The sequence below is a fragment of the Danio aesculapii genome, chromosome 13 (assembly GCF_903798145.1).
Source record: "Danio aesculapii chromosome 13, fDanAes4.1, whole genome shotgun sequence".
NCBI lineage: Eukaryota > Metazoa > Chordata > Actinopteri > Cypriniformes > Danionidae > Danio > Danio aesculapii.
In genome coordinates this window covers 35,526,771-35,542,684 of record NC_079447.1, presented here as the reverse complement: position 1 = coordinate 35,542,684, position 15,914 = coordinate 35,526,771, and the positions used below count along the sequence as shown (strand labels likewise).

General features: G+C 36.9%; 1 protein-coding gene across 1 annotated transcript in view; it reads left to right on the top strand.

Annotated features, from left to right (window-relative positions):
* gfra4a (GDNF family receptor alpha 4a) overlaps positions 1-15,914 on the top strand; it is an 85,326-nt gene that overhangs the window by 17,481 nt on the left and 51,931 nt on the right. The window contains 2 exon segments of the mRNA XM_056471481.1: positions 9,201-9,479; positions 9,772-9,852. Of these exon segments, the coding sequence (XP_056327456.1) occupies positions 9,201-9,479; positions 9,772-9,852 (360 nt within the window).

Sequence of the window (15,914 nt, the reverse complement as noted above, 5' to 3'; positions counted from 1 at the left end):
AGTCTTGGTCCAGTATTTTCAGTTGATCTCTGTCTATGTTGATGCTTGTTTTCATCCCATGTCATTCCAGTGTTCTTCCATGTAAGTGTTTGTTAATAAATCCAAGTATTTATTACTCCTACAATCCTGTGCCTTCCTGAAGTGAACCCAGGCGTTACATAAGGCCACTTATAACCACATGTAAAGGAATATTTCACACTTGTACAGTAATTTAGATGAGGGGTTGGTGGTGTGAAACAGTGCAGTGTTAGGATGATACGGCCAAATGCTTTAGATCTGACAGACAATCACATGTCTTTAGTCATAAAAATGCCATTTGTTGTATAAACAGTAGTTTACACAAGTAAAGGAATAAAGTAAAATGATGGACAACATGAATTGGATCAGTAAATGGTTTCATTCTTACCCTTATGGTCTAACAAGTTCATTCAGGATTTTGACAATATGGTCGACAATATATATTATGACAATTTAGTGTTCAGAATTATTTCAATCAATGACTCTTGCGCTGCAAATACTGGCTATTCGAAAGCTAATCTTAAATCTTAGGTTATAGGGCTGCACATTATAACATTGGATATCGCAATAGTCTCATCGCAAGATATGCAATGTTGAGTTGGGTCAGAAACCACAGGTCAAAACACACAAGATTTGTGGAGACACTGCAGAATTGAATTATAATAGAGTGAAAGTTTATCATCTGCATTTGCTTTTAAGATCTGTGACTATGTTCACATTTTAAGAGAGTTTAAAGCATTTTAGTAGTGCGTAAAAGTTTAATAAAGATTCATTTTATTGAATTATTTCTGTACCTGAATACTGTTAAACTCTCCAGAAAACCATAAGGTGTGGTTTATTTCACTTTAATATTTGCTCCATTGTGTTTATTTATGACTGTAGTTTGTTTATTATATATATGTAATAAATTGCAGTTGGCAGAGTAGTACAGGTGTTCACACATGCACAGTCAGTCACGCACACCAATGACCGGGAGTGAGAACGATGGCAAATCCATCAAGTTTAAAGACAGCTTTTGCAAACTGCAAAACTACTTTTCCCTGGTTGAGGTGAAAGGCAAGAATGTATGTGTTAATATTTATAATGAAATGTTGAATTTGATGTTTGTCACTTACATTGTCCCACAACAACAATAAAATCGTGTAGATTACTGTTTTATATGTACTTTATAGTTATTTGACAATTTTTTTTTAAAGTAACGCAATGGTTACTTTCCTTGGTAATTTTGTACTTTTATATATTTATGTTACTAGGTTATTCCCGGTGGACCGGTCAGTTTTTGGGCCGGTCTTTTTTAAATATTTCCCAAATGATGTTTAACAGAGCAAAGAAATTTTCACAGTATGTCTGATAATGTTTTTCTTCTGGAGAAAGTCTTATTTGTTTTATTTCAGCTAGAATAAAAGCAGTTTTTAATTTTTTAAGAGCCATTTTAAGGTCAAAATTATTAGCCCCTTTAAGCTATATTTTTTTTCGATAGTCTACAGAACAAACCATCATTATACAATAACTTGCCTAATTACCCTAACCTGCCTATAACCTAATTAACCTAGTTAAGCCTTTAAATGTCACTTTTTAAGCTGTATAGAACTTCTCTCCGTTAAAAATAATTTGGGGGGAAAAAATGAACGGCGGTCTAGTAATTTTGACTTGAATTGTATATATAAAACTCTATTTGCACTGAATTGGAAATAGTTATTTCAATATAAACAGTTGTGAACTAAAGTGGGCCGGTCTAAAGCTTGAAACTCCATGGCTGGAAAGGAGTCCCACTCCGGCCCTGCTAGTAATTATAACTAATTACTCTTGTAAAGGAACGTGCCAAAACACTGCTCAGTAGTCATGTTTGCTTTTTTTTTTTTTTTTTTTTGTCATGCTGAATCTATTAAAGCCATTAAATCTTCTGTTTATAATGTAACAATGAGGATATTTCATGGTTTTCTTCATGAATTTTTGTAATTTTCATCTAAGAGCGCCCTCTGGCCTTTGGAGGACATTACTAATCACATAGCTGTGGACTGAGATGTAACCGAGATCTAGTGGTGTAAAGTAACAAATTACAAATACTCACACGACTGTAACGGAGTAGTTTTTCTCAGGAATTGTACTTTACTAAGTAGTTTTAAAAATGTGTACTTTTACTTTCCCTTGAGTACGTTTTTAGTGCTGTATCTGCCCTTAAGACTTGCAGCCAGGGGCGGACTGGGACAAAAATTCAGCCCTGGCACTGTAGCCACACCAGCCCACATTACCACACCGACACAGCCCCACCCATGGACACGCACATCCACACATTATATTAGTGTACAGATAGTGAAATAATATACGCAGTGCCAAATGTAATAGATATTAAAACATTTAAATGTATGTGACTGGAACAAAAACAACCTCTTTATAAAAAATGTATACATACAGTAAAACTTAATAAAAAAATGTTTGTCTGCTATTATATGATAGAAGTGACCTTTGAATGTGTCTCACGCACACACACACACACACAGAGCTTTACACACAAATGGACACGCAGCACGCAGCATGTGCAAAATGTCCTGTATGTCCAAAGAATTTTGTCAGTTGTTGTGTCTGAGTGAGAAAAGAATTGATGAAATTTGAGAGATGTAATCATTAAATCCATTTTGTACCAAAACAATGAGAATTGATCCCTAGTTCAGCCCACATAGACTTCTGTTGTGCTCACTGTGTCAAGAGTTTTGCAAAAGTGTCCTATATAGAGAAATGTGTCCTAGCGTCTGTAAAAAACTTTATTACACTTAAGTAATAACAGTAGCACAAAAGGCAATACAATATATAACAAAAAAGCAGAAATATTTGTGTGTACTAGCAGATTTGTACATTTTTAATCCTTCATGATATATAGCTTTTTTTGCTAGTGCTGCATCTCCATTTGTGTGTGTGTGACACACATTCACAGGCTACTCCTATCATAGGGGTTAATTTATCGTTAATTAGCCACAGTCTTAAAAAGGCTTACATGAGCTTTTATTTTGAAGTGTTTCTGGCAATCAGACAGTTTATTCTTATTTGTTTCGGGACCACACACACACACACCAACCTACATGGATACTCCGAAGTGATGTTTAGCACTTGCATGCTCAGTACTTGTTGGAAACTTTGTGGAAAAAGAATAAAGAATTCTGGATTGATTGCAGCTCGTTGCCTCTGACTGACCAGACATCTGTGGTGAACTAGCCCCCACTGAACACCCCTAACTGGTTTGTGGTTTCTATATCAGTTTTCTGTACACAGTATTAAGAAACTGTCAGCATTTGTGTCAGGGTGTGTTTCTCTTACGGCTGTATTCCTACCTCCATGACACTTGACGCTGCTGCAGCATTCAGGCTATCTGCACTGCCACTGGGTCCAGAAACATTCTAGTTTGAATAGATGAACACAGGGGTCAGGAAAGGAAGAACATAAGCAAGCCAATGTCTGACTATTGCATAGATATACTACAATATTGCCTGTAAAAGAAGTCTATGTTCCACCTACATACTGTGACATATGCATGTATTTAATGTTTTACTTTAAAGACTAGCTATGTATTTAGAGTTGACTACAAATTCCTACAGTACTATAGATACAGTATAGCTGTTCTGTGTATACCCTAAATTCCACGTTATCTGCTTATAATGATATTTTAAAATGTATGGGAGTTCCACGCTGAGTTAACTGTTAAACACAGTGTAGGTTACTGTCAAAAACTGTCAGAAGTAGCGTGAATGACATTAAAATGAATTATTATTTATATTTTAGTATAATTAAGGGGGTCAGTCACACACCCGAAGCGCTGCTCGGCGACGCACGCGTCGCGCCGCGCAACGCCATGCATTTCAGAATTCTAATTTCTAAACAAAAGTTTCTAAGGTACACAAGTCGGCAGCTGTCATGTGAATATGCGCGTCTGATGTGCCATACTTTCAACTGTCATGTGCTCGCCGTGTTGCGGCGCATCCGATGTGTGACCTGCTTTATTTTCTGTTCCCTTCTTACCTCCTCTACCGCGCTACTGTCCTCCGATGCATTTACACCTCCTCTCGCGAATATTTCGGTTAATTTTATGCATTTGGCAGCATCTGATTTTAGAGCCCTTTTCTTGCTCTCTCTGACCTTTTCAGCACCGCCTTTCCTTTTTTTACGGTCCATATTTTGACATTAACGTTGCCAGATTTTGATTACATCAGCGTAATCCACAGCCTCTGATTGGGTCGGCCCATCTCGAGACCGGCCGGCCGTCGCCGATTGGCCCAAATGCTTAACATGTATCATTATTATAATTATCAATCATCATTATTATTATTATTATTGTTGATGTCATCAACAGCAGCATTATATTCACATCTTGCAAGAGATAAAAGCTGCCAGCATGCAAAAACAATACATATTAAAAAAAAAAAAAAACCTGACCGGCCCACATTTTAAAACTGCTCCGGCCCTTCTGGCATTTGCCAGAATTGCCAGACGGCCAGTCCGCCCCTGCTTGCAGCAAACAGTTTTTAAGCATTAAAATTGTCCATGAAGATACAGAGACTATTTAGACTGCATGTCACTGATGAGAAGATGATGGATGTCTACTGTATGATGACAGAAATGGCCTTAAACAATAACTAAATGCACTACAGAATGTTACGTTTACATATACACGCACAATTACATGTAAATGCATCACCCTTTTACAGTGTAATACTCACTAATCACTACTCCTGAGTACTTTTAAAAGGGCTATTTTTTTACTCATACTGTGTGTAATATGTACAACAGATACTTTAACTCGCACTACATGTAATGGTACTTTTACTTGTGTGAATTTTTTATTTATTTTAGTACTCTTTCCGCTAATGCTGAGATCATGTTTGTAATTTCATTTTAATTAATCGTCATGCCTATGGGTGTAAGTGTAAGATGAATACATCATGCATTGCAAGCTACTTAAAGGCTCTAGTGTTATATATTGTGAACTGCTATCAGGTTTTTCCTGAATGGACCTGTAAAGCCAACACTTAATTGTACAATAGAGACTTAATTAAGAAAAGTTTCTGTCGCTTAAACTCAGTTCCATTATCTTTTACTGCTGTTAAATGCTAATTAAAAGTACATCTGCATATACTAAAATAATTTAAGAGACCATCAGTATGCTGAAGTGCACAGCCATTGCTCCTTAAATAAAGCAACACATTGCATTAATGGAATTCAGACAATTGTCAAACCAACCTCAGGCTCTGCTCTTCAGACAATGCTGCACGATCTCTGAAATAACCCTTAAATTTTTAATGTGATTACTTATGTATAAAATATTTGAAAATGCATATTTTGTAAGCCTTGGTGGTTTTGAGACATTATCACATGAAAGCGATGTAATCACATTCACGTTTCCACACACGTCTGTATTTGTTCTTATGGAGAGTGAACTTGTGATTTATATTGGTTTCACATAAAAATGTTCCAAAACTACTGTTCGTTTTTTACATGTGAAGCTTATGAGGATTTTCTTTATGGGTAGGGTTTAGAATGAGCCTTGGAGGGTTTCTTAATTTGCACTACGGTAGTTTACTATCTGCAGTAGTAATTTTACACCCTGCTAATAGGATTCCTGAGTTTTCTAGTTGCACGTTTCACACCACTCATACTAATTAATCTTGACTATTCATGAGCTGAAATCCTGGGCTCTTATTTGCATATTTGCTGTGTCAGTGTCATTGATTGGACATAAACAGCACGCGACTGGTTTACATAACCACTCTTAACATTGCGCATTCTTGTAATACACAATACAGAGCAAGTTTTTCCAGAATTAACTTTGCTTGGACTGTAAAGATGATAAACTGTCTGTACTTCAGCCAGTGCGCGGTTTACAACTTTTGTACAGTACAACTTGTATGTAGTCCACAATAATTTCAAGACTGTCCAGAATGTGAATATCACGAACATTTTAACAACATATGGTGTATCTTTTTAGCATAATGTGAGGTTAAAGGAATTGTTCATTAAAAAAACGTACCAGCATAATTTACTCACCAGATGAACACAGAATACAATATAAAAAATTTTCTGTTTTGTGGGTTTGTGTTGGGGCAATATGAAGGAATTGAGTTAACGTTTACAAATTTAAGTGGATTGAACATTATACCTCCAGAATTGTTGTTTCAGCTCATTTTAAAGAAGTAGTGTAAACAAACAGCAAACATCATTTTTCTTTTGAGTGTAGTGAAAAGTTGCCTCTAGCAGTTTGATAGTGGCTTTTTTAAGCTTCCAAAAGCACCTAAATATTATCATCAAACTAACCCATGTGGCGCCAGGTTGGTCGTCTTATGAAGTGGGTCAAAGTATTTTTGTAACAGACTTCTGGTGGTGTTACTGTATAACATTATACAGTACATTTCTCTTACAATGCCTTGCACGTGACTACCTGTCTTATGTCATGCTTCATATAAATCAGTCATGCAGAATGTTTATAATTTAGTTTAACATTTAAAAAAAAATTATATTTCTAAAAACTATCATGGCTCAGAACAATGTTTTGTCATTTTCTCTTTTTTTTGGAAAGTAGCCATGTAATAAGTGGGATAAAGCAGGGGTTTTCAAACTTGTAGGACATATATTAGTGGTAATATTGAAGTAAACACCGCAATCAAACTATTACCGTCATGTAGGTCTTTTCTCCACATTTTGTGATAAGATCCACACACACAGCTGTCAGTAAAGGACCACACGCATACACACATCACAAAATGCAGAGCTTTTTTTGTCTTTCCATTTGGCTTTCTATTAAAACAACACTCTTCCACCAGTCCTTACTTTATATTTGCGTTTAATACCCAGTTTGTCTGAATGAAATGTTCATAAGTGAAAGTGAAACTTTAAACGAACTGCAGTAAAGTCGAAAAATTAAAGATAAAACACCCAAAATTACATAAGCCTCTGCAGGAGACATGAATAGGCTGGTGATGCAACATTCAAAAAGCACTTTACATAACACCAAAACTATATTATTGTCTTATTCAGATTAAGGCAAATAACTGATGTCCATGTAAACATAGTCAGTAGTGTCTTTAAAGTAAGTGAAAGATCCAGAAGGGCATCCTGCTGATTTGATTCAGAAGGGCACTTTTTTGTCAGAGGGCTCACCGGATTGACTTTCATTCATTCACCATCATTCATTTTAATAAGCATCCGGTCTATTTTATTTGTATATATTTTACTTTACAGGTGCCTGATAGTTAGCTGTGGAGCTAACGTTAGTCATATTGGCTCTAGTGAACGCATAAAAATCGTCATCATAATTTACTCGAGTGCACGCCTCAATGTCTCACGCCCCCCTTAATAGGTGCACGCCCCATAGTCTGAGAACCCCTGGGATAAACTACATCCAGGTGGTTTTCGCTGAATAAAGCACATTTTAAAGCACATCTTCTGCTTTTAATCGTATTGCTGATAATCCTGTCTGGATTTATTCTGTGATAATGACCACCTGGATGTATTTTATCCCTTACTTAGCAGATATTAAAGAAATAATTCACCCAAAAAAAGTAAAATTACTATTTACTAGGGGTGTAACAGATCACGGTTCATCCGTGATTCGTAAGGATCACAACCCATGGTTCAGAACAAACGTGACCCGCGCATTAATAAATTTTTTTTAACTTTTAAATTTATACTAAATTTGTAATGATTGCAGAGAAATCGCCTCTCGAGTCATTCAAATCACTTGTATGAAAGCATTATGGTTTTCCTGTAAATAGAATTATTACAGAAGAAGTTGTGGTAGGTTATTCAGGATGTGGTGGGTTTCTTAGTTTTTTAAAGGTGTTTTCTGTCACTACTTTAGCCTGCATTAATACATTTGGTGTAAGCTTAATGATTAATCATTAAAAGATCAGGATCTCAAAACCCACGCAAGATAATTTATAAATGATTTGCATGTGTTTATTAACCCTTCGAATCGCTGCATTGAAATTGTGATTTCTGTGATCAAAAAAGAGATTTAGTCTTGACTATGTTATGAAGTTACAAACAGTCAAATAATACAGAAGTACTGGAATAACCGTTTATAGGTTAGATACAACCACTGATGTTTATGGTTAAGATTAAAATCACAAACATATGCATTTACCTTGATGCTTCAAAAATGAAAGTTGTATGCAGCAATTACATTATTTTACCAATAGGCCATCAATTTATTAATTATTTAACCAGCCACCAAAAATATGCCACTGAATAATTCTTCAAAAATGATACATCCAACAATGAAGCATGAAGTTTTAAGTCTCAATCATTTATTGAAAATGAGACTAAAAATAAATATGGGTAGTACAAATTATAATGTCAGATTTATACATTTAGCGTTAGCAGCAACAGTATTGGTGGTAGTCACAGTGAATTTTTCCACAGTATTAAATATTTTACTATTTATTTTATTCAGCTGATTGTTTCTTAATTTTATTTTTTATTTAAATTACAGGCTCTAATTTCTGTTTGTTAAAACTAAAGTGTCTTGCAGTACTGTTTGTGTAATAAATGGAAAGCAAATTACATTTGTCTCCTCCCCTTTTTGGCCGATCCGAAAAATGGTCCGATCCTTGACAAAAAAACCTTATGTGATCCGAACCGTGAGATTTGTGATCCATTACACAACTACTGATAACTCACCCTCAAGTGATTCCAAGACGCAATGAGTTTCTTTATTCTGTGAAACACAAAAGAAGATATTTTAAAGAACCATTGACAAATAAAGTAGGATAAACTACTACAGAAATCAATGGTTAAAAGATTTAAGCTTTCCTAAAAGTATCTTCTTAAGTGGTTAGCAGAAGTAAGAAACTCATACAGGTTTGGAACAAGTAAAGAGTGAGTGAATGATGGCAGAATTTTCAATTGAGGGTGAAGTTGACAGTCTGCTAATACAGGAATAACTGCTGTTTAACATGTAATTATAAAGTTACAGTAGAATACAGTATTTAGAAAGTGTTTCCACATTTTTCTTAAAGATCTATATTGTACTACCTCAACACTATCTGGTTATAAATGTAATATGCTTTTAACTGTTTGTGTGATGCAAGAGATTATTTTGCAATAACAAGTGGATGTGCATTAGCTAACATTAAATACTATAATGTGACCTTATTGTAAAGTGTTCCTGACAGACCAAATTGTTTTGAAAATTGCAGGGGTGCCGTGGCTGGTGTCCGGAGGCCGATGGGATTGTCTGACTGCGGGGGATTCATGCTCCAGCGATGAAGCGTGCAGCCCGCGTTTGAGAACCCTGCGGCAGTGCGTCGCAGGCGGAGGAAGCGTCAAGCTGGGTCCAGGGGCACGAAACCACTGCGAGAACGCAGTCACGGCCCTCATGTCCAGTCCCCTGCACAGATGCCAATGCAAACGGGGTATGAAGAGAGAGAAGAACTGTCTTAGCATTTACTGGAGCCTCAAGCAGTCCGTACTGCACGGTGAGAGCCAATCCATATTCATCGTTTTCTTTTGTCACATACAAAGCACTCGCTCGCACAATGATGCAATTACAAGTTCTAATACCCACACCCACACGGTCCCCGGGAACCACTTCAATGGATGCTAATTAGTCGCTGTGTTTTAATACGCTAACCAGTTTAGCATTATAGAAGCATTACTTCAAACTGAACTTTTACCTGAGACAGTCTCATTAATTCACACACGCACGCAAAATACTCTGTTACCATAGCCACCAAATCCTTGTTTGTGTGTGTGTGTGTGTGTTTACAGGGCTGAGCTTGGTGGAGAATTACCCCTACGAGCCTGTTGAGCGGGGTTTTGATTATGTTCGCCTGGCCTCCATTGCTGCAGGTCAGTGATTTGCACAGACACACTATGCCGATTATGTGCTATGATGTTGGAACGGATATTTGGAACTGATCACAATGTGTTTTGTCACTTCTGTGCCAAGCATTAGCAGTGAAGAGTTATTAATAGGGCAGAGCTTAATAGCTTACAACAGCAAAACATGAGCGCTTTGTTTAATGTACTTGGCTATAGCATAGTTGGAGTTCATCGGCACAGCTCACGATAAACTGCATTTCCTACAAAACGAGGCATGCATTAGGGACCTGTCAAAAGCAGAACAAACATTTCATTTCGGGCCAGAGATTCTCCGATTGGACCCAACAAAGACGACTAAACTGTGGGATGTTTCTTTTGTAATCAAGGCTTTTTGCTCCTGGCTCTCTCATCTCTCTCCCATCTCATTACATTGACTCAAAATAGCAGTGTACCAAGTTTAGAAACTTATTTGTGAAGGAGCCACACCACTAAAGCTGTCAGTCTGTCAGCCTCAGTTTATGGGGTGCTTAAGGCATGAGCGGAATTTTATGGACCCCGAGGGCAGCACATAATGATCCATTTACTCATCATCTCTCTGGTGCACATACACACTCGCAGGCACACTTGAGTCCTGGCAGACGCACATAAAATAACATTTAAACTCTTGGGGATAGGACGGAGAACGATTTCTTCAAAGTAATGAAAGTAATGTCGGTCATTCATGCATGACTTTTAATGATGGCTGCTCTAAACTCAAACACTGTGAATGTTTAGCAGGCTGCCTCGCTAGAGACAACAAACATCAAACAAAAGTGGAAAAGGGAGGGTAGAGAGCGGGAGAGATTTACACAAAGAAATGATATTAATAACAACAAAAAGATAAAGAAACAAGTTAAAAAATAACTAGTTAATTAAAAATATTCTTATCGTAATGACCTTGTAACTGGCAGTCACAAATTAAAAGGCTCACTTATCCAAATATGTACTTTTGTATTTATTTTGTATGTGTGTGTTTTTGTTTTTACTATCTCGGTATCCTATTATATTGGTCACGCGACATGAACCTTTTTTGAATGTACTATACTGAATTAAACTAGCCTTGGAATATATATATATATATATATATATATATATATATATATATATATATATATATATATATATATATATATATATATATATATATATATCATTTTGAGGGATGTAAACTAACAATGGTCCTAATCTGTTTCCGGTATTACTTTTTTAATTTCCAAAGATTCCAAGAATACTGAAATGTTCACATTGATAAATACTTTTTAATATTTTTTTAATATTAAGCTATGATTAAATTGCCTCTTGTTACAGTTATGAAATAGTTTGACAACAAGAAGGAAGTGTTCATGGGCCAGGGACATCACCACATTGAAATGGTCTATATGCATAGGTGCATGTAAGTGTGTGTGAACAGAAAGGCTCTAATAATAGTTCGATTTAGTTACAGCAATCTCTGATGTACTTGCATCTAAAATCTGCGATATAATGAGCACCAGAGTCTAGAATATTGGCTCAGTATTGATCACAAGCTTGCAAAATCCTTTAATGATGGATGAGAAAGTCATCTCGCCAAAACAGACTGAACTGAAGAGTCCCTTGAATGTGAAAGGAGGAGAGGAAAGAAGCAAGTTGGAATGGAAGGATGGAAGAAGTAGAGAAAAATATGGACATGTATATGGAAGGGAGAAAAGAAAGACTTGAATAAAGGATAAAGGGAGGGAAGCAAACAATAGATGGAAGGGAAAAGTAAGGAAAGTATTTGAGGAAGGAAGAAAAAAACAGGGAAGAAGTAATAATGGAGCAGCGAGAGAGAGAGAAATGTAAACAAAACAGAAAGGAAGAGAGAGAGAGAGAAAAAGAGAGAGCCTTTGATTCTTCAGTCTTTATTATATAGAAATAAAGAGAAAGTCCCAAATGTCTATAATGAAAATGTTTATAGTAAACATAATGAAAAGAAAGATATTTTCTAACTTTTTAAAGGTCAAGCATATATGATATGAATACAAAAATCACAAAATCAACTCAACACCAACCCAAAAAACAAACCATTTTCTTCTACCAAACTTTTCTTCAACCATACATTTTAAGGCAACATATGTTTTTAAATTCTTCAAAATTATTGGTAGGCTAAAAAAAATCAATCAATTCTCAATACGGTTTTCAACAGTTTGACAAAAAAAATGAGAGGAAAGAAAGAGAAAGAAAGAAATTATATGATATGAATGATGAAAAAAGAGAGAAAAAGAGAGTAGGATTTTTTTCACCCTTTAAAGGGCACCCATTTTACCCCGTTTTTGTACGATTTAAGATAAGTATTTTGTTTCTCTAGAATGTGTCAGTAAAGTTTCAGCTCAAAACATCCATCAGATTATTTATTATACAGAAGTTTCTGATGTATGTAGCTGTTTTTGTTGCCTGTGCCTTTAGTTCTCCCTGCCTGTCAGAGTGTGCCTCAATTACTGCCTCAGATAAACAGCAGAGTGACAGACAGGAAGGAAGCAGATCTCACGTAGCGTTTGTGAGAAATACTACAGTAGGAACTTTCCCAATGAGTCATTCATTTTCTTTTTGGCTTAGTCTCCTTATTAATCTGGGGTCGCCACAGTGGGATGAACCACCAAATTATCCAGCACATGTTTTACGCAGCCGATGCCCTCCCATCTCTGTTTCCCAATGTCTATTCGATGTATTTGTTGTGGAGTTAATTCAAGCCTTTCGGTGAGTCACACACAATGTCGTCACAAAGTTCACGCACACTCACACCACGGACACACACAGCACTTTCAACTTTTTGCATGGCAAATGTGACGGGATACACGTTCATATCCACTGCTTTATACATATCCGTTATGTTAATGTACAAAATAAACCTGATTTAACCTCCTCAATTGGACGTTTTGGGATTGATCTTTTATAATTGTACTGTCCACACGGCTGGGGTGATAAAGTAAAGACGGTAAAATCACTGTAATTCATTACAAACATACTCTGTTTTAAAAATCTTTTAATCCCAGTTGCTTTGCGGATGTCCTGTCTGATTGATATGAATATACATGTTATTGCGAAGATATGTTAATAGGCGGCTGTCAGTCAATTCGGTGGGTGGGGAAACTGCACTCCTACATCACATTGCGGTGGGCCTCAAAATGATAGAGATTTGGGTCCTATTTTTAACATCAGGAAATTAAAAAAAAGAGACTTATTGTCTTTATATCATGCCAATATGACTGGACACACTATACCTACACACAGTTCTGTCCAAACAGCTTACAAAAGATGATTTTCATCATAGGTGCCATTTAACAAAAATATTACTTGCATAAAATGTGCAAAACAAATCTCATTTCTCCACAACATAACACAAAACACTTCCATGACACCGTATTCCTTCGAAAATGTTTAACAACTCCATAGCTTTATAAAACAAATATAAATTAAAAGCCTCAATTTAATCATAGCAGCAAACACCCTTTCAACATTACATTCTCTCTTTGGTCACACTTTATTTTGATGGTCCATTTGTTACATTGCATCTACATGTCAACTAATTCTCATTAGATTATAAGTAGACTGTTAGGCTGGGGTTAGGCTTAGTGTAAGCATGTACTTGCAAAGTTTTTTCTAGTCAGTTAAATGTCTGTTGAAGGAGCAGTATCAGCAGATATTAAGCAGACAGTCTACTAATACTCAAATGGACTGTCAAAATAAAATGTTACCCTGTCTTTTTACTTAGTTGTTTTTCTTCTGATGGTATAAATGGGCATTTTTGCTTTTCTCAAAATAAAAATTAACAAAGTGAGGAAGGGAGAAAAACGGGAATGAAAAAAAAGAGGAAGAAATGGAAGAAAAGACAAAGAAAGAATAGAAAGTGAGAAACGAGTGAAAATGATTGAAGGAGAGAGGCATGCAATGCATACAATACAAAGCCATACAATGAGGTATAGAAAGATGGAAAAATGAATGTAGAGAAGCAAGGAATGACGTAGAAAAAATTTTATGAAAAAAAGAAAGCGCAAGAGGAAAGTAAAAAAATAGAGAATAAGACAGAAGAAAGGGCAAAAGAGGAAAGGGAGGAAAAGGAAGGGATAAAATAGAAAGTAATCACAAAGGGGGGGTGAAAGGATGCAAATAAATGGTGGAAAAGAAACTATGGAAGGAATGAAGTAAACAAATGGGATGGAAGAATGAAAGAAAAAAACTAAGTGGAAAAAGATAGCAAAAAAAAAAAAAACACATGAATACATAGACCATAATGGATGAAAAAAATAATTAGGGCAGAGATGTAGAGGAGGTGAGGAAAAGAAAAAAGATGACAATGTGGAGGCCAGTGGTTAAAAGTCCATGGCTCATAAGAGAGAGAGAGAGAGAGATAGAGAGAGAAAAGGAGAGGTAAAGTGAGCTCCATGGCAGTGTAATGCTGGCAGGCTCTCTGCGGCCCACATTAGTCTGATATGAAAAATGAAGCAGCAGCATCAGGCAGTCTCAGCTGGGACCTGCTCTGTGATAGAGACCAGATTCATTCAACTTTTATTCTCACTCATGCTCTATTCATTAGCTGTGCACACGGGCCACCCAGACTCGCATCCGCTTAAAGCAGACCAGCTCAAACCTTCATTAGGACATGAGAGAAAGAGACATTCAGTGTGAACCTCAACCCTCATTAGAACAATGAGCAAGAGCTCACCTCGACAACTCACACTGCGGTGACAGCTGGACTAGCCTGTCGCTGAAATCAGTCTGGGACAGTATGTACATCTTCCCTTTGCCTAATAATTAGGGGATACATTGGATGACATTAATTGTTAAAGTTGGCATTAAACGGGACTTGCAATAGTCAGATATACGGTATATATCCACATAAAATGGCTCTCAAACTTGGAAAAAGATGGGACTTGATTTTGTTCATTGAGAATTAACTGTTTTGTCTTGTTTGATATTGCTGTCATCAATGGGGATCCTAAAGTAAATGAAATTCATAAATCAGAAAACCTAAGGCCCAGTATGCTTCGAATTACCTAAAATTCCAAACAAAATCCGTCCAAAACAAAGTTCGTTTTGAGTTATTTCAAGAATTCGAAACAGCTCACCTGAGCTAACTTTTCGGGGACTCGTTTTGGCTCCTAAACACCTTTGAGCTCCCATTTGGTCTGTAATGATTACACAATCAGTGGGTGTGGTCTGGAACTCAACCGCATTTGACCTGCAATTGACTGCTATCATATTAACGAGGTCAGACAGGAGAACAACATCCAATTTAACAACACCGAGTTAGCACCATGCATGCACTGAAGGGTCAAGTAGCAGAGCTGGTAAAAATGTACCTGCGCCTCTACGATTGCTCACGCAGAGCTTTTAAAGCTTCGTAAGGGGTCACACACTGGACACAAGTGCCAGGTTTTATGCAGGGTTCACACCAAATACGGGATAAAGTATTTGCATGACTTGGTTACATATAAAGCCAATGTAAACATGCAAATAAAGGTGAATTTCCACTGGGCGATGCGAATGATGTTGAATGTGCACATGAACATATGGAATTTGTCTCAATCTCTCGCATTTCAAGAGTTCACACTTAGCTGTCCCAGGAGAGAGCCCTGAGCTCATAAGATCCTCGTCTGGGGCTCCCTCGCATTTGCAAGCCGAGAGGGGAGTTTGAGCTCAGGTAGATCTTAAAACTCCCCTGCTGTAGTAGCTAATGAACAGACAGTGGTTGCTCTTAAGAGATAACTACTTACTAGGTGCATGTCTATGTTGCCGATTCGGATTAGTCAATTAACTGAAGTTGCATGTTTTTGGATTGTGGGAGGAAACAGGGGAACCTGGGGGAAACCCACGTGAGCACGGGGAGAACGTGTAAACTCGCGCACAGAAACGTTGGTTGTTTTGGTAAGAACTAGAACCAGTAATGTTCTTGCTGTGAGGCAAAAGTGCTAACCACTGGGCCACTGTGCCACCCATCTAGGAAAGGAGGAGGAGTAGGGGTGGAAGGGGGGATTCTTCAAAACAAAGAAGGCTGTTATATGGAACATAGGGTATTTATAGTGGCTTAGGAG